This window comes from Cupressus sempervirens, chromosome 5 (genome assembly GCF_028749045.1).
Source record: "Cupressus sempervirens isolate cs-2001-9-10 chromosome 5, ASM2874904v1, whole genome shotgun sequence".
In the NCBI taxonomy this organism is placed as follows: Eukaryota; Viridiplantae; Streptophyta; class Pinopsida; order Cupressales; family Cupressaceae; genus Cupressus; species Cupressus sempervirens.
Genome location: NC_143122.1, coordinates 349,623,431 through 349,647,052, shown reverse-complemented (window position 1 = coordinate 349,647,052; position 23,622 = coordinate 349,623,431). Strand labels below are relative to the sequence as shown.

The 23,622-nt window shown below is 33.7% G+C and overlaps 1 protein-coding gene across 4 annotated transcripts in view; it reads right to left on the bottom strand.

Moving 5' to 3' along the window:
- Nucleotides 1–23,622, bottom strand: part of LOC149556149 (Leucine-rich repeat family protein) — a 177,644-nt gene that overhangs the window by 64,006 nt on the left and 90,016 nt on the right. For all 4 annotated transcript variants that reach the window (XM_089830279.1, XM_089830280.1, XM_089830278.1 and 1 more), the window contains one exon: nucleotides 14,667–14,738. In XM_089830279.1, coding sequence (XP_089686405.1) covers nucleotides 14,667–14,738 — 72 coding nt within the window. The remainder of the gene's footprint in view (nucleotides 1–14,666; nucleotides 14,739–23,622) is intronic.

Sequence of the window (23,622 nt, the reverse complement as noted above, 5' to 3'; positions counted from 1 at the left end):
ACAAAACTTCTTACCTTCATTTCTTAACTCACTTGTTTTCTTGCCATTGCTTAGGGAGAGTTGGAAGGTTGATTGTTGCATTCTTTAAGCTGGTTTCCGTACTCTTCCTATGTGGTTGCAAGTATTCAAAACAACTCAAAAAACATTGAAGATGAAGACTGCAACAAAAGTGGTAGGTTTTTGTTGTTTTTCGTTTGTCTTTTAAATTTTTCCTTACATTTCTTTTACAAAATGAAATGAAAACTCCAGTTTTGTTTTATTTTTTCATTCTGGTTTGTGGCGTTGAAAGTTTTTTATGGATTCATATAATGGCATGTGCTTCTAGCTTTGGGAAACCCAGGTTCATAACAAACCTGAACTCTCCACAACAGAAATAAATGGTACAAAAACTTCCAGGTAGAGGTTGCATTTCGATTGGTAGCCATTGCAAAGAGCCATATAGCAGGTAGTATAGTTTAATGAAAGCGCATTTGTGCTCTATCCCTCATAAAAACATCAAGTTTTGTGAAGGCAAGCCAAGAGTTACTAGGAGCCTCAATGTAGAAGCCTTCTTGCAAGCTTTATTGTAATCAAATACATCGAAGAGCAACCAAAAGCAGATGAAACAGTTGGGAAAGTAGGTTCTCATCCTTTGGAAAAGTCTAAGAAAGGATTGAAGCTTCTTTGGCATCAATTTGTAGTCTTCAACCCATATATGGCCTTCTCTTCTTTGATATTCCTCAAGAACCAATGTGAAACAATAGAGCAAAGAGACCCTTGGAAATGGCATTTCACAGTGAGTAGAGAGATATTCGAGCAAGACATAGCTAAATGCATCTATGTTAATAGATTGGTATTTAATGCTTTTCGCTAACCTTATTAGAAAAAAATAGTTAGACCGATTAATGAGGCTCCAAAGGGGAGCAAGGGGGTTCAAGAGCCTAGGTTATGAGAAGATGTGTACTTCCTTATTGAACAAGGAGGTTAAATATATAAGGATGCCTTGAAGACCATCCCAGATTCACAAATTAAAATAGGTTTCCATTGTATCTAATGGAAGGAAAGATTCAAGAAATCACCCTTTGATCAATGTTATTGCAGTGTCGACAAGAGCTGCAATGTTTTTGAAAACAGTAGATTGTGAAGGGCAATCAAAGGACGGTACATTTATTGCCAACATTCTTTCCTAAGGCACTAACTAAGTTGGCACTATGTTTATGAGAACCATAGATTGTGAAACGCAAGTGAAGGACAGTCTATTTATTGCCAAAATTCTTTTCTAAGCCATTAAGCAAGTTGGCTCTCAAAATGTTATTCAAGTTACAACATACAATGCCAAAAACTATACACTTGTTGGGTTATTGGTTAAAAAGTGCCATTCATATTTTTTTGAAAACCTTGTGCTGTCCACTCCCTCAACCTGATGCTGCAAAAGAATAGGACCGATATTGAAGGAATTAAACAAATGTATGTTGATATCCAAGAGATCCAAATGTCCAATTGCAACCACCATATGTCACAAGGCACATTTAGACAATTCTCAAGATTGGAGCTCTTGAAGGTAAGTTAAATTATTTAAAATTTATAATACATTTTAATTCAGTAACTTTCTAAGTTTTCAATTTTCATTTTTATTATTTTGATTTTGAAATAGGTTGCTGACTCTTGTTTTGCCTCCAACACAATTGTTTTGAGACAGCTTGGGAAGGTTCATGAGACATGGCTAGGATGGTAATAAGTGCTAATTAGGGACTCGAGAGGCAATCTAGAAAGCAAAGACACTGAATGAATCTTTGGGATTGTGCTAAATACCTCCCAAAATTTACTGAACCTATATCGAACATAATCCGATAGCTTTGACTCGATGATTGAGGATATGAAAGTCATCATAAATGATAAAGAAAAAGATCCTGGAGGGACATTCTTTGAGGAACTACAAAAAATCATGGTGGAGAGATGTAACAACATGAGAACTCCTTTGCATCTACTTGTCATTGTATTTAGCCCCAAGTACTATAGTCAGCCAGCCAGTCCTTAATAACGATGCCACTGACACAAGAAAGGCCCCATATAGATATCTTGAAGTTTCTCAAGGTGCAAGGCATCCCTTTGTAGATTCTTTAATGAAAAAAAGGCCTATAAAGATGAATGAGTTTGAGTTTTGCAAGCATGGATGATTGTGGTCTTGATGCTCTTTTGGACAAGCATAACGTGATGTTCATATATGGTGGTACTTCCATTACCTGGAACCCATAGCCATCAAAATTTTATCACGAGTTCTTAATTCTTAAGTTTCTAATTTTATGTTAACGAATTTATATTTAAAAATAAAATCATAACTAATTAACTCTCTAATTTCAAAATTGAAAATCTTGATAGATTACTAGTTCACTGTCATTAGAGAGGAATTAGAGCACATACTCCATCCAATAAAAAACTTACAATAGGCTACAATCCAAAAAGGTGGAAGACTTGATCTATGCATTCAAATTTATGGACTTGATCTATGCATTCAAATTTATGGCTCCTATCACAGAGAAAATACTAACAAAAAAGGGGAGACAAAAGAGTGGGATCTTTATCTAGAGCATACAAAGTTGGATGATTTAGTTGCTCGCTTGGTTGGAATTTGTGTTAATGATGAGCACGAACTACCTAGTGACCATAAGGCTGATCTTGAGATTGCTAAAGCCACTGCCAACCCTTGTGTATTTTGGCATTTTTCTATGTTCACAATTGACATTATTATTTTTTGACAAACACATTGATATGGTGGTGTATTTTGGCATTTTTCTATATGCTATTTGGACAAACATTCATATATATATTTGCTATGTTACTTTACTATTAGCGTAGTGGTGTATTATGAACTTGCTGCTTCATAAATGTATATATTTTAGATTTTTAGATTTTTAGATTTTTGTATTTTTTGTAGATATGAACCTAGGACGATCCAAACCCCCAAAAAAATTGATCAAACCTTCGAATTAATAGCATGGGGGTGTAGTATGAACTTAATTGATGCTACATTTGTTTTTTTTTTTTCTGTTTTTTTTGTACATTGTTACATCCCAAATTTTGACCGAGTTTTAAAATTGCTCATAGCCGTTGGATTTGACGGATTTTTCTTTCATGATCATGTAAAGTAGGTAGTTATTTATATCTGTTGAATTAACTATTAATGAAGATGGTTGTTCACCATTATTTTCTATATGATGTTTAGCAGTTGCTTGATTTTGGAATTATGGTTAATAATTTAATGTCTTTTAAATGTTTATATGAAAATTATTATGAAATTGTTATTATGGTGGAAGTGTTTCACGGGTGATTGCAAGAGAAGATGAAGAGGGGAAGCATTGCTAAACGGTATCAACAAAATGGGATATTTGCTTAGCCCGGTCAACAAGATTGATAAGTATGACCTTAAACTTCTTTGGTCAGGACCTGACAACTTGAACTCAGGATACCTCTGTAGGACCCGCATGCGCTATTAAATAATTAATTCAAGAAACATAAAATAATTTAATTAAAATATTATACATACCTCAAAGGATTTTAAATGATCTTTCACCATATTATTATAATATATATATCTATGTACGTACACATAGATATAAAAATGAAGTGACACCATCATATTATTTTCTTATAATAAAATGATGCCACCTCATCAATATATTTACATGCACGTATATAAATATAAATCATAATAATTTTCGAATTATAACCTTCCAACTCTTTTTCCATCTTTTATTCTTTTCTTTTTTTGAAACCAATTGAACACTTGGCATTTTTATTTGACAAATATTGTTTATGGAAGTTAATGAGTCTCTTTAAACTTTTTTATATCATGAGTCGGGAGAGACAAAGTCACAAGATCACTCATTCCCATTTCTTCCCTTTTAATATCGCATTCTTCCTTGCTTATTATGGTTCATTTTCTAGTCGATACTCTGCTACAAACCTATCAGATACTTGCAATACCATTAAAAACCTTGTTCATAGCAGCACCATTCTATACTCTTTCTGAGGATATAAGTTTTTATACATTGTGGTGACGTCTACAAGCAACTGAAGAGGAGCTGATTACAAATCAATTTGCAAACTTTAGACAGATACGAATTCATAACAGGTCATGTGATAATCATTTCCAATAAATGTTATTCCAATAATTTTACAAATCAATTTCCATAGCTACAGCTGTAGATCATTCACTTTTATAACTAAATAACTCTAGGGATTTGGTTACCAATAAAGTATAGTGAAGTGTCTATAGCATGGAATCATAAACTATTTTTGCCAATAAACCTTGGAATCAGATGATAATTATTTATGCAATTTTCTTTCTTTTATAGAATATAAACATGTAATCACAGATTGTGAAATGCTAGAAGTTTATAATATTCATGAGTCAATAAGAGCCGGTTGCTCTATAATTCCGAACACCTAGGACTCACCGACTGTTTAGCCATGGAAAAAGGTGAAGAGGTGAGATGAAATCCTGCAAGGATAAAGAAAGTGAAATCAGACTTGATACTTTAAATCAAATTAAATAAATCTTAGTTAATAGCTCATGCTCGTCCCTAATAATGTACCCTGTTGTCAAGTCAAGCGGTGGCGATCAGGTTGTTGAACCCATCAGAAAACCTTGGCCAAGGTAGTTTAAAGGCATGTTTGCCATCTAATGTTCATTTGATGTCAATGGTGTCAGTTATGTAGACAAGTTCATCCATAACTGTGCGGACATTCTAAACAACAGGATGCTCAAGTGGTTGGACTAAGAATATCTCAAACCCAATCCTGAGGTAAGGAGGGCCTTTCTAATTCAATAGATTGTGTGGGGATTAGTATGGTCCAAGGTTAGGAGGTTAAGCCTAAGTCAATGCTTCTCGTCTTACCGAAAGCTGAGGCTTGCACAACCAGCGAAAGATCCACTAGATAATACTTGTGTGTTTCTTTCTTCTTTTCATGATAAACATTTACTTGTATGTAGAAAATATAGTTAATCATTGACTTAGTTAATTAAGTTAATCATTGACACAGTTATTTTCAGTTGATCATTAATCTAGTTATTTCAGTTAATCATTAATACAAATATTTTCAGTTAATCATTAATCTAATTATTTTAGTTGATCATTAATACACATATGTTTAGTTAATCGTTAATCTAGTTATTTCAGTTGATCATTAATACAGTTATGTTTAGTTAATCGTCAATCTAGTTATTTCAGATGATCATGGATACAGTTAATTTCAGTTAGTTGTTAAACTAGTTACTTTCAGAGGATCATTGATATGGTTATGGTTATTTTAGTTAATTGTTTAAACAGTTAATGTCATATGAAAAGGATTTTCAGTTATCTATTCAATGAATATTGGAAAATCTTTATATAAAATGTCTTTGTTTTTGCTTTGAAAAACCATTTGTTACATACATACTAACACAAAATGAATCCAAAAATTGATTCAACCTCCAAATACAAATCTTGAGCTTGAAACAATCTTGATTTGGCACCGACAACTTAGATTAGAAATTGGAAGCTTAAATCAGCCCTTGCAAAATATAGAACTTATTATGCAAACATCGTGTATGAAGTCACCAAAGTGATCAATTCACTCAGTTAAACAATCTCAAGTAATGGGCACATGGTCCATGTAGCATTCATATGAGTTGCCTCAAGGAGGACCCCATGTACAAGCTCAAGACCCTGTAGTCTATTTTCCCTCTTGCTTCTCCCTAGTAAGAGGTCAAAATACCTAGATCCTAAACAAATGTTTGAACCTCAGTATCTTACCTGTTGGAGAAGATTGATACACAGTTGTGTGTAACAAAGGGATTTATAAAATCAAAAGGGTGTAGTATTACATTCATATTTGGTTTCTTATAATAAAATGTGTATGAGCGTTGGTGTCAATATCTTTCTCATTGTATATGTCATTTTTTATACTTGCTTTGTTGGCTAGAAATTGGTGTATCCAATGTGAGTAAATCAAATCTTGGTTCTATAATTCTTCGCTCTTTGCTCTATCTTTCTTCTGGACATCGTTTAGTGCTCCCGTTGTCTTTTGGGTTGTTGCTCTATTTCAGGCAATCCCTTGGACCCTTTTATTGGTCTTTTGTTGCACATTATAAAATCATCTTATCTTATCTTGTGACTTGAAGTTTGGACAATTAGTTGGCAACTTAAAAATATATAAATTTCTTCAAAAAACAAAAAATAATGGATTCATGAAAATGAAACGAAATGTATTAAATGAATATACCACTTAGGAGGGTTTTGAAGACCACAGACCCAACAAGTTGCAACAGGGGCAGAAATCTCAAATATGGTAGAACCAAGGGTAAAACCATAAATCCTTTCACAAGGGTATCGCCCAAACACTAAATGGGCAAAGATAAACATTTAGGAGAAAAGAAGTATCAAACACCCAATAGAAATCTAGATCAATAGGATAAAAGGAGGAAATAGTTCATCTTGGACAAAACATCCATCAAAAGCAAAGGAAATCGCATAGAAATCAATCAAATTCGACAAAGTGTATAAGATAACTAAAAGAAAGAGTCCACACATAATATTCCTTATTATGATATTCCTAAATCTTGACCTAAAACAGGAACTCCAATTAAAAATAAGAAATGACATACATCTTAGGACACAAATTTACCGTTTGAAAGGCCCCTTTATAAGAGAAATCTTGGTCTAGGTCCTCCGCCCAATATTAGTCACTAGAAATTGACATTAAATCATAAACCATGATAACATTGTTAGGATTGGGCAACACTAAGAGGGAAGGGGGGATTAATATCGCAGCACTTTTACACCAATTAAGAGTCCCAAAACTTAACCACAAAAATCCACAAATAGCAATACAAAAAAGTAAACCACCAAGCAATAAGGAGCTCACAACACCATGATTTGTTTTCGACGAAACCCTGGCCAAGGGAAAACCTGGTGGGGATAGTACCCTCAACTATGCACTAATCTAAAAATTCTCTGTTAGGAGTTTTTTATCCTATTAGGATTAATTGAATTGCATACATTTAGTACATTAGTCCTTGTTAGAGGACTTGACTTTGTTAGAGGCCTTAACTTTGTTAGGAATTGTACTACAATAGGAGTTCACTACTCAATGAGGACTCGCTGTCCAAATACAAAAGGTAATCGTTACAATACCAAAAATGATTGTTCTGACATCACAATACTTGATTAGTCCACAATATAGCTTGCATCTAGTCATCAATAATTGTTGTTATGGGATGATGTTATGATGCTACATTGATGGCTAGATGCAATCTTTGATGATTCATGCCATAACCCTCATGTACCTAGGGTTATGCCTAAAGGTGATAGTGACTTCTAGAGAAGTATTTGATGTGAGAAGTTGTAACTATATTGCCAATGTTGTTGATGTGAGAGTAGAAGTGTATTGAAATGTTCTTGCGCCCCTAGGGTAATATTTGATTAGAGAACCTTCAAGAGCCTAAGAAATAGCAAAGTTATGGATTGTGGTGAACTAACCTAGTTTCCCTATGTGCTCTACATCAGGAGCATGTAAGGCCAATCTTCCATCCCACCTCCTAGCCCATAGGCACGGAAGGTTGGTCAATTCCACCTCAAGATGCCATACATGAATGGACCTCGAGCCCAAAGGCATTCTAAGCCCCCTGGCCCACAAGCATAACATTAATCTTAGGGTGGTGTACTTGGATCTAATGAACTTGGAAGGGTTGTCATCCTCCTTATTTCCAATCCATTTCTCTAAATACAAAATAGATTATGAAACGAATCCCTTATTACATATTAATAATAAAAATGTGAAGTCCCCTTTTGTTCGATCTTATAAATTGGGACAATTAACTTGTAAAGATCCATTACAAGAGACTTTATTCCTTAAAAGTCACACATAACACTAAAATTGATAACTATTGAAGTAACAATAATTGACTGTGAAACCACTTCTTAGATTTTTGTACTTTATATTATAAAATTAATACCAATACGAACAATATTTCTCATTCAGAAATTTCATATATGCAAAGATGATTTTGATCACTATTATCTGTGCTTAGTGCAATGCAACAATATTAATATTACCAATGCTGTCTCTGTTACGAGTGATGACAACTGTGCAAGGATGATCTTTAGTGCTTCTGCAAAATGAATTATGCAATCAGAATTTTCTCTCTCTGATTTGACAATGGAAGTTACGTTGGAATGTATTCTGATTGCTAGCTGTCTATGCTATGACAATACCAAGTATGCTACAACATATGTATTCCTATTGATTACAGTGAAGGACAATCTGCTGCTCCTCATATGTCGTTATGAATGTGCAATTACGTGCAATGATATTGCTTACAACAATATGATGCTGGTTTTTATTTGACTTGAAATCCTTGCAATAATGGTGGTGGTCTCCCTAATAAAGAACTTGTTCTCTATTCAACTGGTTTTGACACTAAGTGAAATGCTCGATTAGAGCAATCCAATAAGAATGTACAAAAGAGATAGACTGAGTAAATAAAGATGAAATAAGTGAGTTTGAACTCATTTATGTATCTCACACAATGGAAGGATGGCATTCTAAGAGATGTCCCTCTTCTTAAATTATGCTTCTCCATAAGCAAATCATGTCTTTCCATAAAAATTGGTTAGCCTTTCCATTGTCATCATAAAACTGGCTTAGCATTATCATTCATGCACTATCTAACCAATAGTTATGATTAATCATTTAGTTAGCCAACTTCTTCCTTAAATTGATATTATTTGGTTTGTAATGTGCAGCTATACTCGATAGTTGATGGTAACCAGAAGCTTATTTGATTATCACCATGTCGATACTTGTGATCATCTTTATGAGATCAATTATGGTTTGTATTCTCAGATATGAGTATTCTGCACTAATCTAATTGTTATTCACATAGTTTGCAAACTCTCTAAATACTCCCCAAGTTCCCGAGCACTCTCTTTTCTTTTGGCTTGGCTAACTCTTGCATTTTTATAGGCACAAAAAAACACGGGTAAAATGTTGATGAAGGTAAAACACTGGTTAGAGTGTGTTTTGCACGTGTTGTTTTTACTATTAAACCATGCATTTTCTCTTTATAAATGTTAATTTTTAATTTGATACATTTTACAATTGAGTTTTACAAAAAAAAATATGCTTCTTTAAGATATTTTAATTTGTAGTTCTTTCTTAGTTGCGGAGTTTTCTCCAGGTTTTTTCCAAGTTCAAAATTTTGGGCTTGCCGAGTTCTATGTGAGTCTTAATTTATTCTATCCTAATCATCCATATCAATCATCCAATAAAGGTATAATACCTTATTAATCATTTGAATCTCTGAATCTTTGTTTGGTCTTCAGGTATGATCCGTCTTCAATGTGCAGTGAGAATTGATTCAAGCAATTGGATGTTTATATCTCCCTATATGGGATATCAATGAGAACTTGCTTCCAACATGATCGATATACTGAATGCTTCTTGGGTACCAATTCTATTTTTATCGATGCTTATCTGATTAATGGGCTGACTGGAATTCCATGATGATGATATCATTTGATTTAATGCTAAATGATTCTAGGTCATCTGCTATTCTCTCTTCATTGTGATAATACTAATGGATGCTTACAATGTCTCTGTTTATAACATTCATACCATCTTCATGATTATCACAATGATTGCAGTCTTTAATCCTCACTGTATGGTGATTGTTGACATAGGGCGTCATCTTATCAATATAATTGATTATGGGTTTACTATTCATCAATTTGATTGGAAAGTAGAATCATGATTTACATGTCAATTATGTGTTTTTCCTTAAGATTGTTATTCTGAATAACTGGTGACCTTGGCAGTACTTGACGGATATATCTGTCATCCTAGATCCTGGCTGCCTCTCATATCACATTCTCTATTGTGCCACTTGATGCAAACTGGGAGAATCGTCTTACTGATAAGACTTCATGATTTTTGCTAATACTCTTGATGCTTCTAATTCAAACTATCTAATTGAACTCTTATTTCTATTTTCTATTAACTATCTCCTAACTCACTTGACCTCGTATGTCATTTATTGCCCAGGGCAATGATGGGACATCAGAAAAGATAAGTATTTAGATTACTTGCAAAGGTCAGTAATTCCAACGCTCAACTCTAGCATGCACACACACACACACACACACATATAAAGATCTAAAATACTATTTATTATTCAGATTTATCTCTTAGTTGGAATTGCTGTTATTATCAATTCCAGTTCTGATTTTAATTCTCTCTTTGCTTGCTTTCCTTGATGCTTTGATGCTTTCAACAAATGAATTGTCCTATTTATATCTTCTAGTGGACAAGGTCACATTGAAGAGGATAAGCTAATATTAAGAGGTGGGGTGGGGGTGGTGAATCAGTATTAGGACAAATTTTAACACTTACTTCAAATCTGCAACTGTAATTTCAAAAACATCAACAAACAATACATGCAAGTACAAAGAAATTACATGGAAAACCCCCAAGGAAAAAACAACGGCAAAATGGTTTTTTTTATTAACTCCTTACAAATTGTAGGCAACAACCAACATCGGATACGGATCTTACAAACGTGAGCTCCAGCTCACTAGAAACACCACTCCCTCTGAGCACGGACTCAAAATGAGACATTGACATCCAATAAACTCTACTATAAAAATACTTCTTTCAACTCTGCTCAATCTTCATAACTCCATTCTTGCTATTTTATCATAACCCTCTTATCTCTGATTTTGAATCACTAAAACAAATCATCTTTTTAAACTGCACTTAATGCATGAGCCTCACCACCATGCATAGCATTTAGTTAAAATCTTTGTTTAGTTCATTATTTAGTTGTCATATGAGTTTTTAAATATTGTTTTTATCACCATTTAGCTGTCAGTCACTATCAGTGATTTAGTTGGGAGAATGATGCATGTTGAAACGCATATTGAAGTAGAATTTTAATAGTTGTTTCTCCTATTTTGAGTTACATATTAACAAAATATGGTCTTTGCTGTTTAAAATGTGAGGTCTGCAAATTGTAATAGATGGTGGAATATCAAAAAAGAGTGTGTTTGGGTTTTTTGTGCCCGTATTTACACTGTTTTCAGCTTTGATTTTTATCTCACTAATATCCATAAATCCTTCAAGAATAAAACCTGCTAAAAATGGTGTTGCTATTTGGATTCTCAAAATGGAAGATTTATAAAATATCTTGGGCACCCAAATCTGATCATGAAACTTTATCAGATCTGCATTTAATCTTTCTTTTTATGTCACATTTATTCTTTCTTTTTATGACACATTAAATCTTTCTTTTTACAAGATAAATCAGATTTGATTAATCTTATCATATCCTCAACATTAAATCTTTCATTATCTGTCACATTAAATTTTTCTTATAACACATTAAGTTTTTTCTTTTTTATGGCATAACTCCGATTTGATTTATCCTATCATATCCTCAAACATTCTTTTCTTGTTTCCATCTAAAATTGGTGGCCATCTTTATGTGATTTCCTTTCCTTTCTTGGCAGCTGTCAAAACTGATTTTATTAAATCTAGATCTTCTCCACCTTGGCGCCCAACATTAAACTTATCTGATTTGATTTCATAAATATCTTTCCATTTTAACAACAATATATTCTTTCTAACTGCAGGCTTTTATATCTTTTGTCATGTATCAAGCGTTGACATCAATCACAATTATTTATCATCTTCCCTTTTGTCATTGATGACAACTTTAAGCTTATAAGACTGAAAATGCTAACTCTCCTGGTTACTCTATGTCTTATTCTATCCCTTTGACATCAATGACAAAGGAGATAATAACTATGCAATTTTTTTCCTGTGGATCGAAAGATATGACAACGGTAAGCTCCCCCGTAATCAATACTCTTCCTTACTAATAAAATGAGTGGGACATCACTCCCAACTTCATTTGCCAATACTCAAAAGTTTCCTTTGGAAGAGGCTCAGTGAAAACATCTGGAACCTATTCTTTGAAAACAACATATTCTTTGCAAATTGCTCTCTCGAAATATGATACTTAATTGGAATATGTTTATTCCTGGAGTGTATAATTGGATTCTTGGATATTTATTGCACCCATATTATCACAAAAAATAGATATAGGATGATCAAGCTCTACCTTGATGTTCTTAAACATCCACTTCATCCATAGAAGTTGTGTGCAACAAGAAACTGGTGCAATGTATTCAGTTTCAGCTGTAGACGAAGAAAACAGCTCTTGTTACTTGACCACAAAACAAGATAATTTCTCAGAAAGAATGCACCACCACTCATTGCTCTTTCTATCATCAACACTTCTGGCCCAATCTGCATTTGTGTATGTTGTGAAGGTGAAATTTTCGACTCTTGCATACCATAGACGGAAATCCATAGTAGCTTTCAGATATCTGAATATCCTCTTTACTACACTCACACGAGGCTCCTTTGGTGCAGCCTGAAATTGAGCCATATAAACCAAAAATTGCATAATATTTGGGCCTGTAGCTGTGACATACAATAAACTCCCAATCATTGACTTGTACAAAGTTTGATTAGCTTCAGGAGATTCATCTTCTTTTCTCAATTCCATCTTGTACCCATGGGAGCACTCACAAGATTGCAGTCTTCTACCTTGAACTTCTTCAGCATTTCCTTAATATGCTTGGTTTGAGAGAAATATTCCATTAGTTGATTGTGATAATAGAAAACCAAGAAAATACGATAGTTCACCAAACATTGACATTTCAAACTCATGCCACATGGTAGTAGCAAATTCTTTGCACGTATTTTCAGTATTGCTTCCAAAGTAGATGTGAAACATAAGAAGATAAAACAAGATACGAGATATAACACCAGTCATAACAAGATATGAGGCATACCCTTTAAAGTGTGTTCCTCCTCATTAACACACCACATATTCATGACCATTCTTTTTATTTCACTACTAGGTCTTGATGAAGAAATCAACATTCATCTTTGTCAAATATTTGGTAGGCCCTCTCATCAGTCTATCACACTTTCCTCCAAAATCCAAAAAATTGGTAACCTCTCACCACACATACCTTATTAGACTAAAGGATTAAGAGGTCTCTTAGGCTTACACTAACATGGTAAAATATTACAGTTATATAATGAGTATTCCAGATCAACATTGCCATCTTCATGTTAGATTTATACCTGTACATACATTCTTTATTACATTCATCCTGCCTCATTCATGTGGAACTAAAAAATCTACATGGTGCATTCTCGAACCCTAATCTTCACAGTTTTGCAAATTGAGAAAAAACATAGCTAGTGCTTCAATTAGGGCTATTACAACATTAAAAATTCTGATTTTAAGCCTTTACTAAAATATAGACTGGCTGCAGATAACATCTTCTAGTTGGTGTACATGCTGACGACAGATTTCAGTAACCTCCATCAAAAACAGTTATATAGATCCCACTTTTTTGTGGCAATTAAAGAATCATTTCAGTGAATTGAGCACATAGCCCATCTGCCTACAGTCAATTTCCAAATAAGCCACCAGGATGATGTAAACTCAATTTTTATCTGACCTAATTAAATGCCACATGAAACCAATGAACTACATAAACCAAGCTACTTTCTTCTGTTCGACATCTACATTATTGCTTTTACAACACATTCAAATATTAACTCTACTTCACAGAACAACACTATTTTCTGTTCTTGTAGTCGTGGAGAAGGGCTACTCTTAAGATTTATTTTCTTCTCTTATTATCTTAGGATCTTCTAATTTTTGTTTTATATGGCCCATCATTATTATGGTAGAGCTGAAAAGCAAAAATGCCAAAAACAAATATGAGGGCCTTTACTATAGAACTTCTTTAATTTCAAAACTGAATTCATTAAATGTTACAATGGCAAAGCAGAGATATACATAGGATGAAAGGTGAATGCAATTCAAGCCAATATCACTGATCCTTTAAAGGGGTACATCAGCAAGGTAGAGAAAAGTACTAACTTTACTGGTAACTCAGACATATCCACAGTCAAATTTGGGAGCCCATATCAAATTGCATAAAACTTTGATGAAAAATTAGTTAAAACTGATTTTTAGTTGGAAAAAATTAAGTTCAAAGAAGATCTCTATCCCCATTTTAAGATCAGATGTTCCATGCATACTCACACACAACAACAACAAGAGGTCTCTAGGTGAGAATACCAGTAAGGGTTTCCCTACTTGCTGAAAAGGTAACACCAAACATTTCCTAAATGAGGGCTAAAAAGGACTTTTTGCTAGGATCTTTTGTCACATCCACAATTCATATCTCAAAGACTAGAGACAAGCTCTTACGTGAAACTGTTAGGACAACTTGGAACTAAGAGATTGGGAAGAGCGTGAAACATAAAAATATAAATTCAATCACATGCTAATTTTAGAACTAGTATACATGTATTCCATATAATGCTAAAGCTTAACATAACACATCAGATGCCAAGTCTCGTGTAGTCTGTCACAAAAATCAACATAACCCAACTCTGTTTTTTTTACCGAGTATTTATTTGCAGCTCAATAAATTGAAATACAGTCCATGACTTGTTCACGTGGCCAAGATTTGTCAAACAGTCTGAATAATTCTAGAAATTTATACAAGATGTTCAGAAAAGTGAATATCTTTGTAAGAGAAAAGAAAGGACACCTCTTATATGTACTAGACCAGCATCAGTAATGTTATTATAGCCAAGGATCAGGGTCTTTAAATTCACAAGCCCTGCAAATACATCAAGGATAGCATTAAACTCCACCGTATGCCTATAACCAGACCACAGGGTGGCAGGAACAAAATCCAAAGAAATCAAACCAAATAAAATAGATACTCAGCACTTCCACTAAATTACTAATCCACCAAAAAAAATCAGTTAACTTTACAAGCCTTAAAAAACCACACTAAAGGAACATGGCCTACATAACATACAAATATAGAAATAGAAATAGATGAGCAATACTCACTAAATAACATAAGAACCAGAAAATATCCTAACATTATAACTACAGTTATTGCCAACATTTAATTGATTTAAAACTTTTTAACTTTTCTTCCAAACTGTGTAGCTTTTAATTGACAAGATCTAAGGATTACACTAGCCAGTTTTCAAGTCTCGAACAAATAAATGAGAAATTCCCTTTCTCACAACTTCCAAGCAAGGCAATAACTTATTTTGCTACCTGATCTTGTTTTGAAGTTTTCATATTTTGTCGTAAAGGATAGCTATTCTTCCTTGCAGTTTCTCTTGTAATAAATAAACACATCATTTGAAGCTCTAAAAGCACTATATCCAGAAGCAATGTGTATATATATAGAAGACATTTATGTACTTATCAGTTCCAATTCCCAATAACAAAGCCTATATCCTGCATTCCAAAAGTATGATAGATTCCATATTCCAGTATCTTCTTTATTAAGAATCATGTTCTTGTGTTGCCCATTCCCTGTATACCACAGAATACCATGTGAACACCTAAGCCTGCAGCTGCCATAGTGCTGCAAAAATGGACATGAACCAGAGATAATCAATTAAATGGTTTGATAGTTGAGCCTGCATATTTTCTATTGGCCCCTTACTACTTTGTATTTGAGGATCTTTGAAGTTTGTTGATTCCAAGCTTGTTAGTTGAAAAATTCAATAAATTGTGAACCAGGAGGTGTCCAAGAAAGAATCAAGTTTGTTGGCACTAATGATGGCATAGACAACAAGAACTAACTCAAATAGGAAGATTTATTCAAGCAGGCATAAGATAAAAAACTTAGAGAAAAGTAATTAACTTGAAACAGAGGAACCAAACCTGCAACCACTTGCTATAAAGAAATAGAACGAGGCACAAATCTTCTGAAGCGGGGAATTGAAGTGCAAAAGAAAATTCTTACAGAAAAATATGCTATAGCTCCTTTGTATGAAAGGAGAAAATCTCCCAAAGTGGATTTAGTTAGTTACAAATACGCCAAAAAAGAAGCTGCAGTTTTATTTTTCTCCCACTGAAAGCCATTAAACAATGATGCACATCATCATGATTTTATAACACAAGGACAACTGTAACCAAAAATGTTTAAAAAAACAATACTTATCTTGGAAGAGGGTAGCATTTTGATATTCATGAAAGGAACGACAAAATAGCAGATACAGAAAGAAGACTGACATTCAACCATCAGCAATGCACTCATTCCAAAACAAGCAGACAAACACATACATTGGATCAGGCTTGCAAACACAGAAATTTGAGAAAAATGCCTAGCAAACAATAGGTTTGCTAAAATTCACAAGAATTAGGGTCAGATATATTTTCTTGATTCTTGAGAAGACACTCAGTTAATGTCACTATGAAAGTCACCTAAACTATTTGGATTACTAGGGCCATGTAAAAGAAATTATATATATCCTCTATTTCAGTTGTTTCATGTCTAAATTGTCAATGCGTAGGTCCCCAGCTCTCATGAACCCAGAATAAGAATTTTAGCCCCCCACCCAACTAGGAGGAAGTAAGTTAAGTTGGAGTTCCAATGTGCCATTTTCGTCCCCCTTATATTTAATCATTCCCACTGACTTGCCATTTGCTACAAAAATAGGATAGATCCCCTATGCTTTTAACTACTGAGATATAGACTTACCGTTCTGCCAACTGCCCCTCCCTCTGGACCCCGGTCAACCATTTTCTCTAATGTCTTCTTCCTCTCACTCTTTTCTATATTTATAACAGAGAAGAGAGGGCATGCAAAAGCTTGATGTGTCAAATGATAGTTGAGCTCCTATGTGCAATATGGGAGTTTTCTCTGTTTTATGTGTCAAGATTTTAGTTGGGGTAGCACAACTATGTGAATGGATGTCCCTTCAAAGTTTTCTGACAATGCATTAAAAAGAGCATGAACCTGATGAAACAAAGAGCCATGATGAAACACAAATCAGTAAAAATTTCCAATACTACTTGTATCGTTGCTTAATTTATAATGGTGCTGGAAAATAAGGGAGTTCATGGCTTTCTAATTAAAGCAGGTGCCTCTGGAAGTGGAAGAGATTAAGATAATTTTATGACATAGGCTTCTGGTGTAATGGTGCTAGAAACTAAGGGAGTTTATGGCTTTCTCAAAAAATGCAGGTGCCTCTGGAAGTGGAATAGATTGAGATAATGTTCACAACATAGGCTTCGGATGTAGATCAGGTAAAAAGCAATTACGAAGGATATGGAAAATCTATTCAGTGAGATAGCTAAACAGTACAATTGCATAAGCAACAAAGGCCAGATGTACAAGCAAATCTTCCACCTAGACAACACAACTGCACTTCAAAAAAAAGACTTAATTGTTTCAAGCATAGGAAGAAAACATAAAAAATTGTCTTCTGGCTGAAGCATGATGAACAATTGCCCTTGGGTATAAATTTGTCTTGCTCTGGCACCCACTAGATTGGCCACTCATGCCATGTTTACAAAATTTCATGTATCAGCTGTTTCAAGGATTTGTTCTTCCAAAGAAAAAGTGCTTTTGACTGTTGTGAATAAACTTGTATATAAACAAAGCTTTTCACGAACTCACGCAGCATTGGTTGAAGCAAGAATCACTTTCACAACACTATGGGCCATCGATCAGCAATTTGACTTGCTATGGCACCCACTGCATTGGTAGGCATGCCATGTTTTTTAAATATTATCTGCTTACCTTTTCGAAGGTCAACCGCAGAAACAGCATTTTTGAATGTTTTATAAAAAGATGACATACTTGCAAAGTAAAATACAAAACATGTTTTTCCTGTGTTTACTCACTAAAAAATGCAGCAAATTTGACCCAAAAAACTCACCAGACACATTAAAATGTGAAACATGAAAAATAACACTTTTTTTAAGATAGAATTGTGAAAATAGTCATGATTTTACTCCATTAATGCCTCTCACGCATACTCACATAACACTTGAAGAGAAAATATTCTTCATAAAAATCAGTGTTACACAGGAATATGTCCCATACCTTGGACCTCTACTTTCCCTGGATGGGGATAGGGCATCCCGCTACTGCCGTGCCATCCAATCACCGCCCAAGCACCACACGTCAATTTAGGGAGAAAAATGCTTCAAAATGAAGCACTCAATGGCCACACAAGGGGATATGGACTTGGCAGCAGGGGTGCTGCCCCTCAACCCTACCCTGCATTGCAACAAGGAGTGCACCCTAGGCGCTGCCCCATGAACCCACAAGGGTGGTTACCCCTTGACCCCACTAGGGATTGCCACCCCCAAACCCCACTTTTGAAGAGACGAAATTGATGGGGCAATTGTCTCAAATAAAGTTGATGTTTCTATATCCACTTTAATAAGTTCCATTGATCTGGAAAAGTTGATCTTTAGGGATGACTAGAGGCCTCCCTTTACTACATTTTTACAATTTCGCACTTGTTTTGATATCATGCTACTCGCTGTAATCATCTTTATGATATTTTTAATATAATAGAAATTTTCCATTTGTTAATTCAATAATTTCATTTGTCAAATTAAAATTTATTTGGTATTCTAAAATTCTTGTTGGAATTATTAATCTTTCCTTGGTTGTATTTATTTGTTAAATGGGATAGACCAAGTTATCCCTTATGTATTTTGTCCTCTTATCCATGTGTGAGGAAAAGTCATTTTTTGTAATTCCTTTATTAAGGAAAATAGTTTATTCCTCCTTAAGAGGATTATGACACTTGTTATGCACACACTTATGAACGTGACATTCATTCACTTGGGAGTTACTAAGTAACTTCTCCCGTCTCTATATAAGAGATGCTCCTCTCTCATTCTTTTCAACACACACTCACAATGTAGTGCTTGTAATGAGCTTATGGCTCCATTTTCTCCCTCATTCTTTAGGCATTTGCCTCATTCATATAATTCACATGGGGTTTTTTTCCTCCTTTTTTCCCCTTCAAAAATCCCATCTCCTCTCTTGTGTTGGTCTTGGAAAGCTCATCTAAAGCTTGAAGTTTATGTTAACTATTTTCATAGCAAAACTTTCCTGGGTTAATTTACTTGTTCTTCATTTCATTTCATTTCATCTTCATTATTTCTAATATGGTATCAGAGCTACCTAATCCTTGTTTGAGTTTGTGTGAAGGTCGTCATTTCGTAGACATTGTCTTTGAGAGGAGAAGAGAAGCTTGAGCTTCATTCCTAATCTTATTTGTTTCAGATTTTTCTATAGTTTTATTTTCAAACTCTCTTTGGAAGGCTTGCCGCCAAAGAGTTTTAAAATTTATCATCTAACCCAAAAAAAATATCTCTCTTGTTCTGGAAGGCTTTCTGCAAAACAAAGGAAAATAAATTGCTCTATTTCATTATTCTAACTTTGTTCCTTGCAGGTTTGTTTGAGGAAAACATAAAACTAATCTAGTTTCTTGCAAATACCAATATTGATCCACTCGCAGACTTCTTTAAAGAAAAAATTCTATTTCTATTAGTTAAAGGATTTCATTAAATCAAATTAATCTATTCTTACAGATCTCTAAAAGAAATTCATTTCATTTCAAATAATTCTAATCAAATTTGTTTAAGAACTAAAAGTCTAATATTGTTCTCTATGTAGATATTCTTTCCTTATGTTTTTGTACATCTCTCTGCATTTTCAGAACAATCTAAATCAAAATAACCTATTTCTCATTTTTAGGCTCTCTGCTGATTTATATTTATTAGGCCACAATGGGATTGCCTCCCATAGAGGAGTATTCCCACATCCATCTGTTCAGACAGAACTAAAATAAGGTTTTTTATTAGGTCTATTTGGAGCCTTTAGAATTCACAGGGTTCCTGTTCAATCCAGCACAACATTGCCCGTCTTTAAACCTTTCCAAAGGCCGGCACACGTGGGGGAATAGCTTTTTACCTTCTAAACTTCTAAATTGCAACAGCGATGCATCAGGACCGCTTTCTTACTCCCCCCGCTCCCTTTGCATGGGCTATCTTTATCCCAACCTGCAACCTTGTTTTTTGTTCTTATACGTGCATTGCAGGGAGCAAACTTCTAATCCAATGGTTATTGGTACACATTGTTTGAGCTCTGTCATCTGCATCACAGTTGATTACTTGGTGTTGCGTAAACCATATTCTTAACTAAAAGTTTCTGCCGCTCCATTATTTATTTTTCTGTTACTCCATTAAAAATTGCAACTTACACTTCAATTTTCTTCAGGTTTGCATTTTCCAGAACAAGATTGCTCCATCACTTTGGCCACAATTTTTCACATTGCCGTCATTTAGAGTCTACATCTCTAGATGCTTTATCTTGGATTTCAAAGAGTAGATTCCATTTATAAGTGCTATTAGAAGATTTGGTTCATACAATGGTGTGAACGTTGCATGAAATGGCATCATTATTTTGCTCTGACATTTTTTCTCTAATAGCTCGAACACATCATACTAGTTCCACATCATTTTTTTCAGCTTAGTAGGGTGCATAAGCTATTTAAAAAATTAGCGAAATAGTATGCAGGTTTAAAAATGAGCAAAGACTTGGAAGATCAGAAAAGTGCGTGAGATTCTATTTTGAAAGAAAGGATAAGAACTTCGTTGAATGTTGTATTTGCCATGGTCCGCAATATCTAAGTCTGCAAGATGTGGAATCATTAACATACTCCACATCAAATTCTTGACGAGATTATTTGAGAAGTTCTAGGTTTCGGGAAAACACCAGGCTGGTGTGGGATAGAGTAAGCCCAAAGACAAAGTATTGAAACTTTTCAAAATGTGAGGAAGGGTGCAAGCCAGTAGGGGTTACTGCAGTCGCATCATTAGCATAATTATGTAATTTTTTTCAAGGTGCTTACAAGAATAGTAAATCTCTGTTAACATTTATGTAACGCTCAATGCTAAGTGCAGGTTAATCATTTCTCTGTAATGTCTTCCCTGCAGATCCTCATCATTCTTGCTCAGTGTTTAATTACTTCCTTCCATAACCACAGATTCTCATCAACATTGCACAATGTTTTCTCCTTGTTAATTGATTCCTTTCATAACATTTCTTCATACTTCTGTTTGTGCAGCATTCCATTATGCCCGCCTTCTTCCATTCAAAAGTAGTAACTGCTGAATCATACCATCTATCTGTGTACTGTTAAATCTGGCCAAAGATTTCATTAACACTGATTTTAGTAGAATGTTCACTGGTGGAAATATTCTTCTGCACACTGCAATATCTCCTATCCTTATACTAATGGTTCTATTTTTCTTAAAGTTTCAAAATAACAGTTTTTATAATTATTAATTATTAGTGATGACAAATTTCTGTAATTTCTTTTTCTTTTCTTTGTTTGTAATGTCTTTGTCCTCTTATTCTCCCGAAACATTATGTCTCTACTTCCTTACTGGATATCCTCTGCCATACGTTCAATTAACTTCTATTTTTTTAAATGTTTCAGCCCCTTCCGAATGATGGGCAGTGGTTTATTATATCAGATGCCTAACAGAAGGCCATGTCTTTGAAGACTAAGTTTCCAATAAGAAAAGAAGCTATGATTTTAATGTATTCAGCCCCAAGTATGGCCATCAACTCATTAAAATGGAAATCAAAGTTCATTTTGTTAAGGGCCGCCAATCTAATTTTACTGAAATCTGAAATCATTATGGGCTGCCATTTATTTAATCCCAATGCCCATGAAATAAATTGGAAGGATGGACTTAATGCTAGAAGCAACGTCATCTAGGAAGTAGGATAAGTGTTTTGGTAGGTTGCAGCCCATAAATGGAATAAGAAAATCCTTCCACATGCTTCATTTTAACCTGTCATCATGCCTAGTTTGGAGAAAAGTTTTTACTAACAATTAGATATTTGCAGCAGCAAATTGCATATTCGAAATAAAATGTGGAGGCATGCATTGAAATCTAAAATGGAGTTCTAAGAATTTTCCAAAGACTAATTAATATTTAAGGACATAGGGAGCTCCAGAAACTCAATTTTTAATTTCAAATTTTGATTTAAAATTCACACATTTTTCCACCAATAATAAGGTAAGGCAAATGGAGGTGCTTATTTGCCATTTTACATAGCATTGTTTCTATTTTTCAATATACATATGACATGATTTGAGTTATGTTGAGCTATTAATAATTTGTAATAAGCTTTATTAAAAAGTTAAATTATATTAAGATTTAAAATGTATTGTTCTCTTTTCAAGAAATTCACTTTAAAATTGAACTTTCATGTTTAGTATGTTTATTTGATATTTTAATTTAGTGCTATCAATTTTTTTTAACAAAAAATTATATTTTCTTAATTTTTACGAGGATAATTTCTTACCAATTATAAGTCTTTTAAGTTTAATCCAAAAATGAGTGTCCTATCATTATTGAAGTTTTTATGTACTCAGTTAAATTTGCAATTTCTTTGACCAAATTATTAAAAATGTCCTTATTCTTTTAAAGTTAGTTCAAATATTATTAGTTAAAATTAAAAGCTTTAAATTTTTTGCTTAAAAAATCTAGGTATCGGTTCTAGGCATAAATTTTCTTTTCAGAGTCTTCTAAAACAAGATGATTTGAATAAAAAGTTAATTTTATTAAATCTATAATTTGAAGTCACATAGCCTTAAATCTTTAGGCTCACGTGAGTATGTCTTAATTAACTTTCTCCTTTCTCTTTTAACAAAATATATATTTGCTTTCAAAAGGCTTTTTTAAGAAAACTTTATTAGATTATTATAATTAAGCTTTTTAGCTAGAACTTAATACATAGTATTTTTATTTTAAATTCATGGTTGGTTTCAAGCCCTTTTTTTACTATGTTTTTTTTCAACTTAAATATATAGTTATGTTTTTTAAAATTAAGTTAAAATATCTAGTATGAAAAAAATTTGTAGGAAAGGAGACTATTATTTCACAAAATTTTCAAAGGGGATAAATTGTCCTAAACTTTTTTTGATTCAAGATTTTCTTGACCTATAATACTTGATATAAGAACCATCGATGATTGATCCTATGCCCACTAAATCAGTGCTATTTCAACTATTATGAGTTATCATTAAGTTATTTGAGTTTATATTCTTCAAGGGTATATATTCATTTGAGTATATATGGGTGCACGCATATATACCCAAATAAATATACAAACTATTGTGTTTGTCATGATTAGTAAATTGTAAGTACATTCTTGTGTAAAGTAAAAATGTTCTATACTTCAACTCCTTCAATATAGTACCCATGTTCACCTTCAATGGAGTTCCTACCTGATATCCATACATTGTTAAATTGCTCATTGCTCTTCCAAGTATCAATACATTTACCTCAAATTATTTGGGATTATGAGTTATCTTACACATTTGCCTTCAATTTTACTATGATCTATTGATTTCCACATAGTTGTAGTTTTATGCTTTTATAGCATCTTTTTATGCCCATGTTGGCACTTTATGATTTTATAAAATGATTTATATAAATTTTACTAGATGTTGTATAAGTTGCATAGGGAGCCAATTTTTCAAGGTTAACTATAGAGGATACCACAGTTATACATGACTCATGAAGGACCCCTTAGCATATGACTAATACATAGTTGCCTTATCCGGCCCATGGAAATTTTCTCTATCCTATAATGGTGTGCACTTACTTTATATGTAGTTTCCCTCCATTTGGTTCTATTTGTT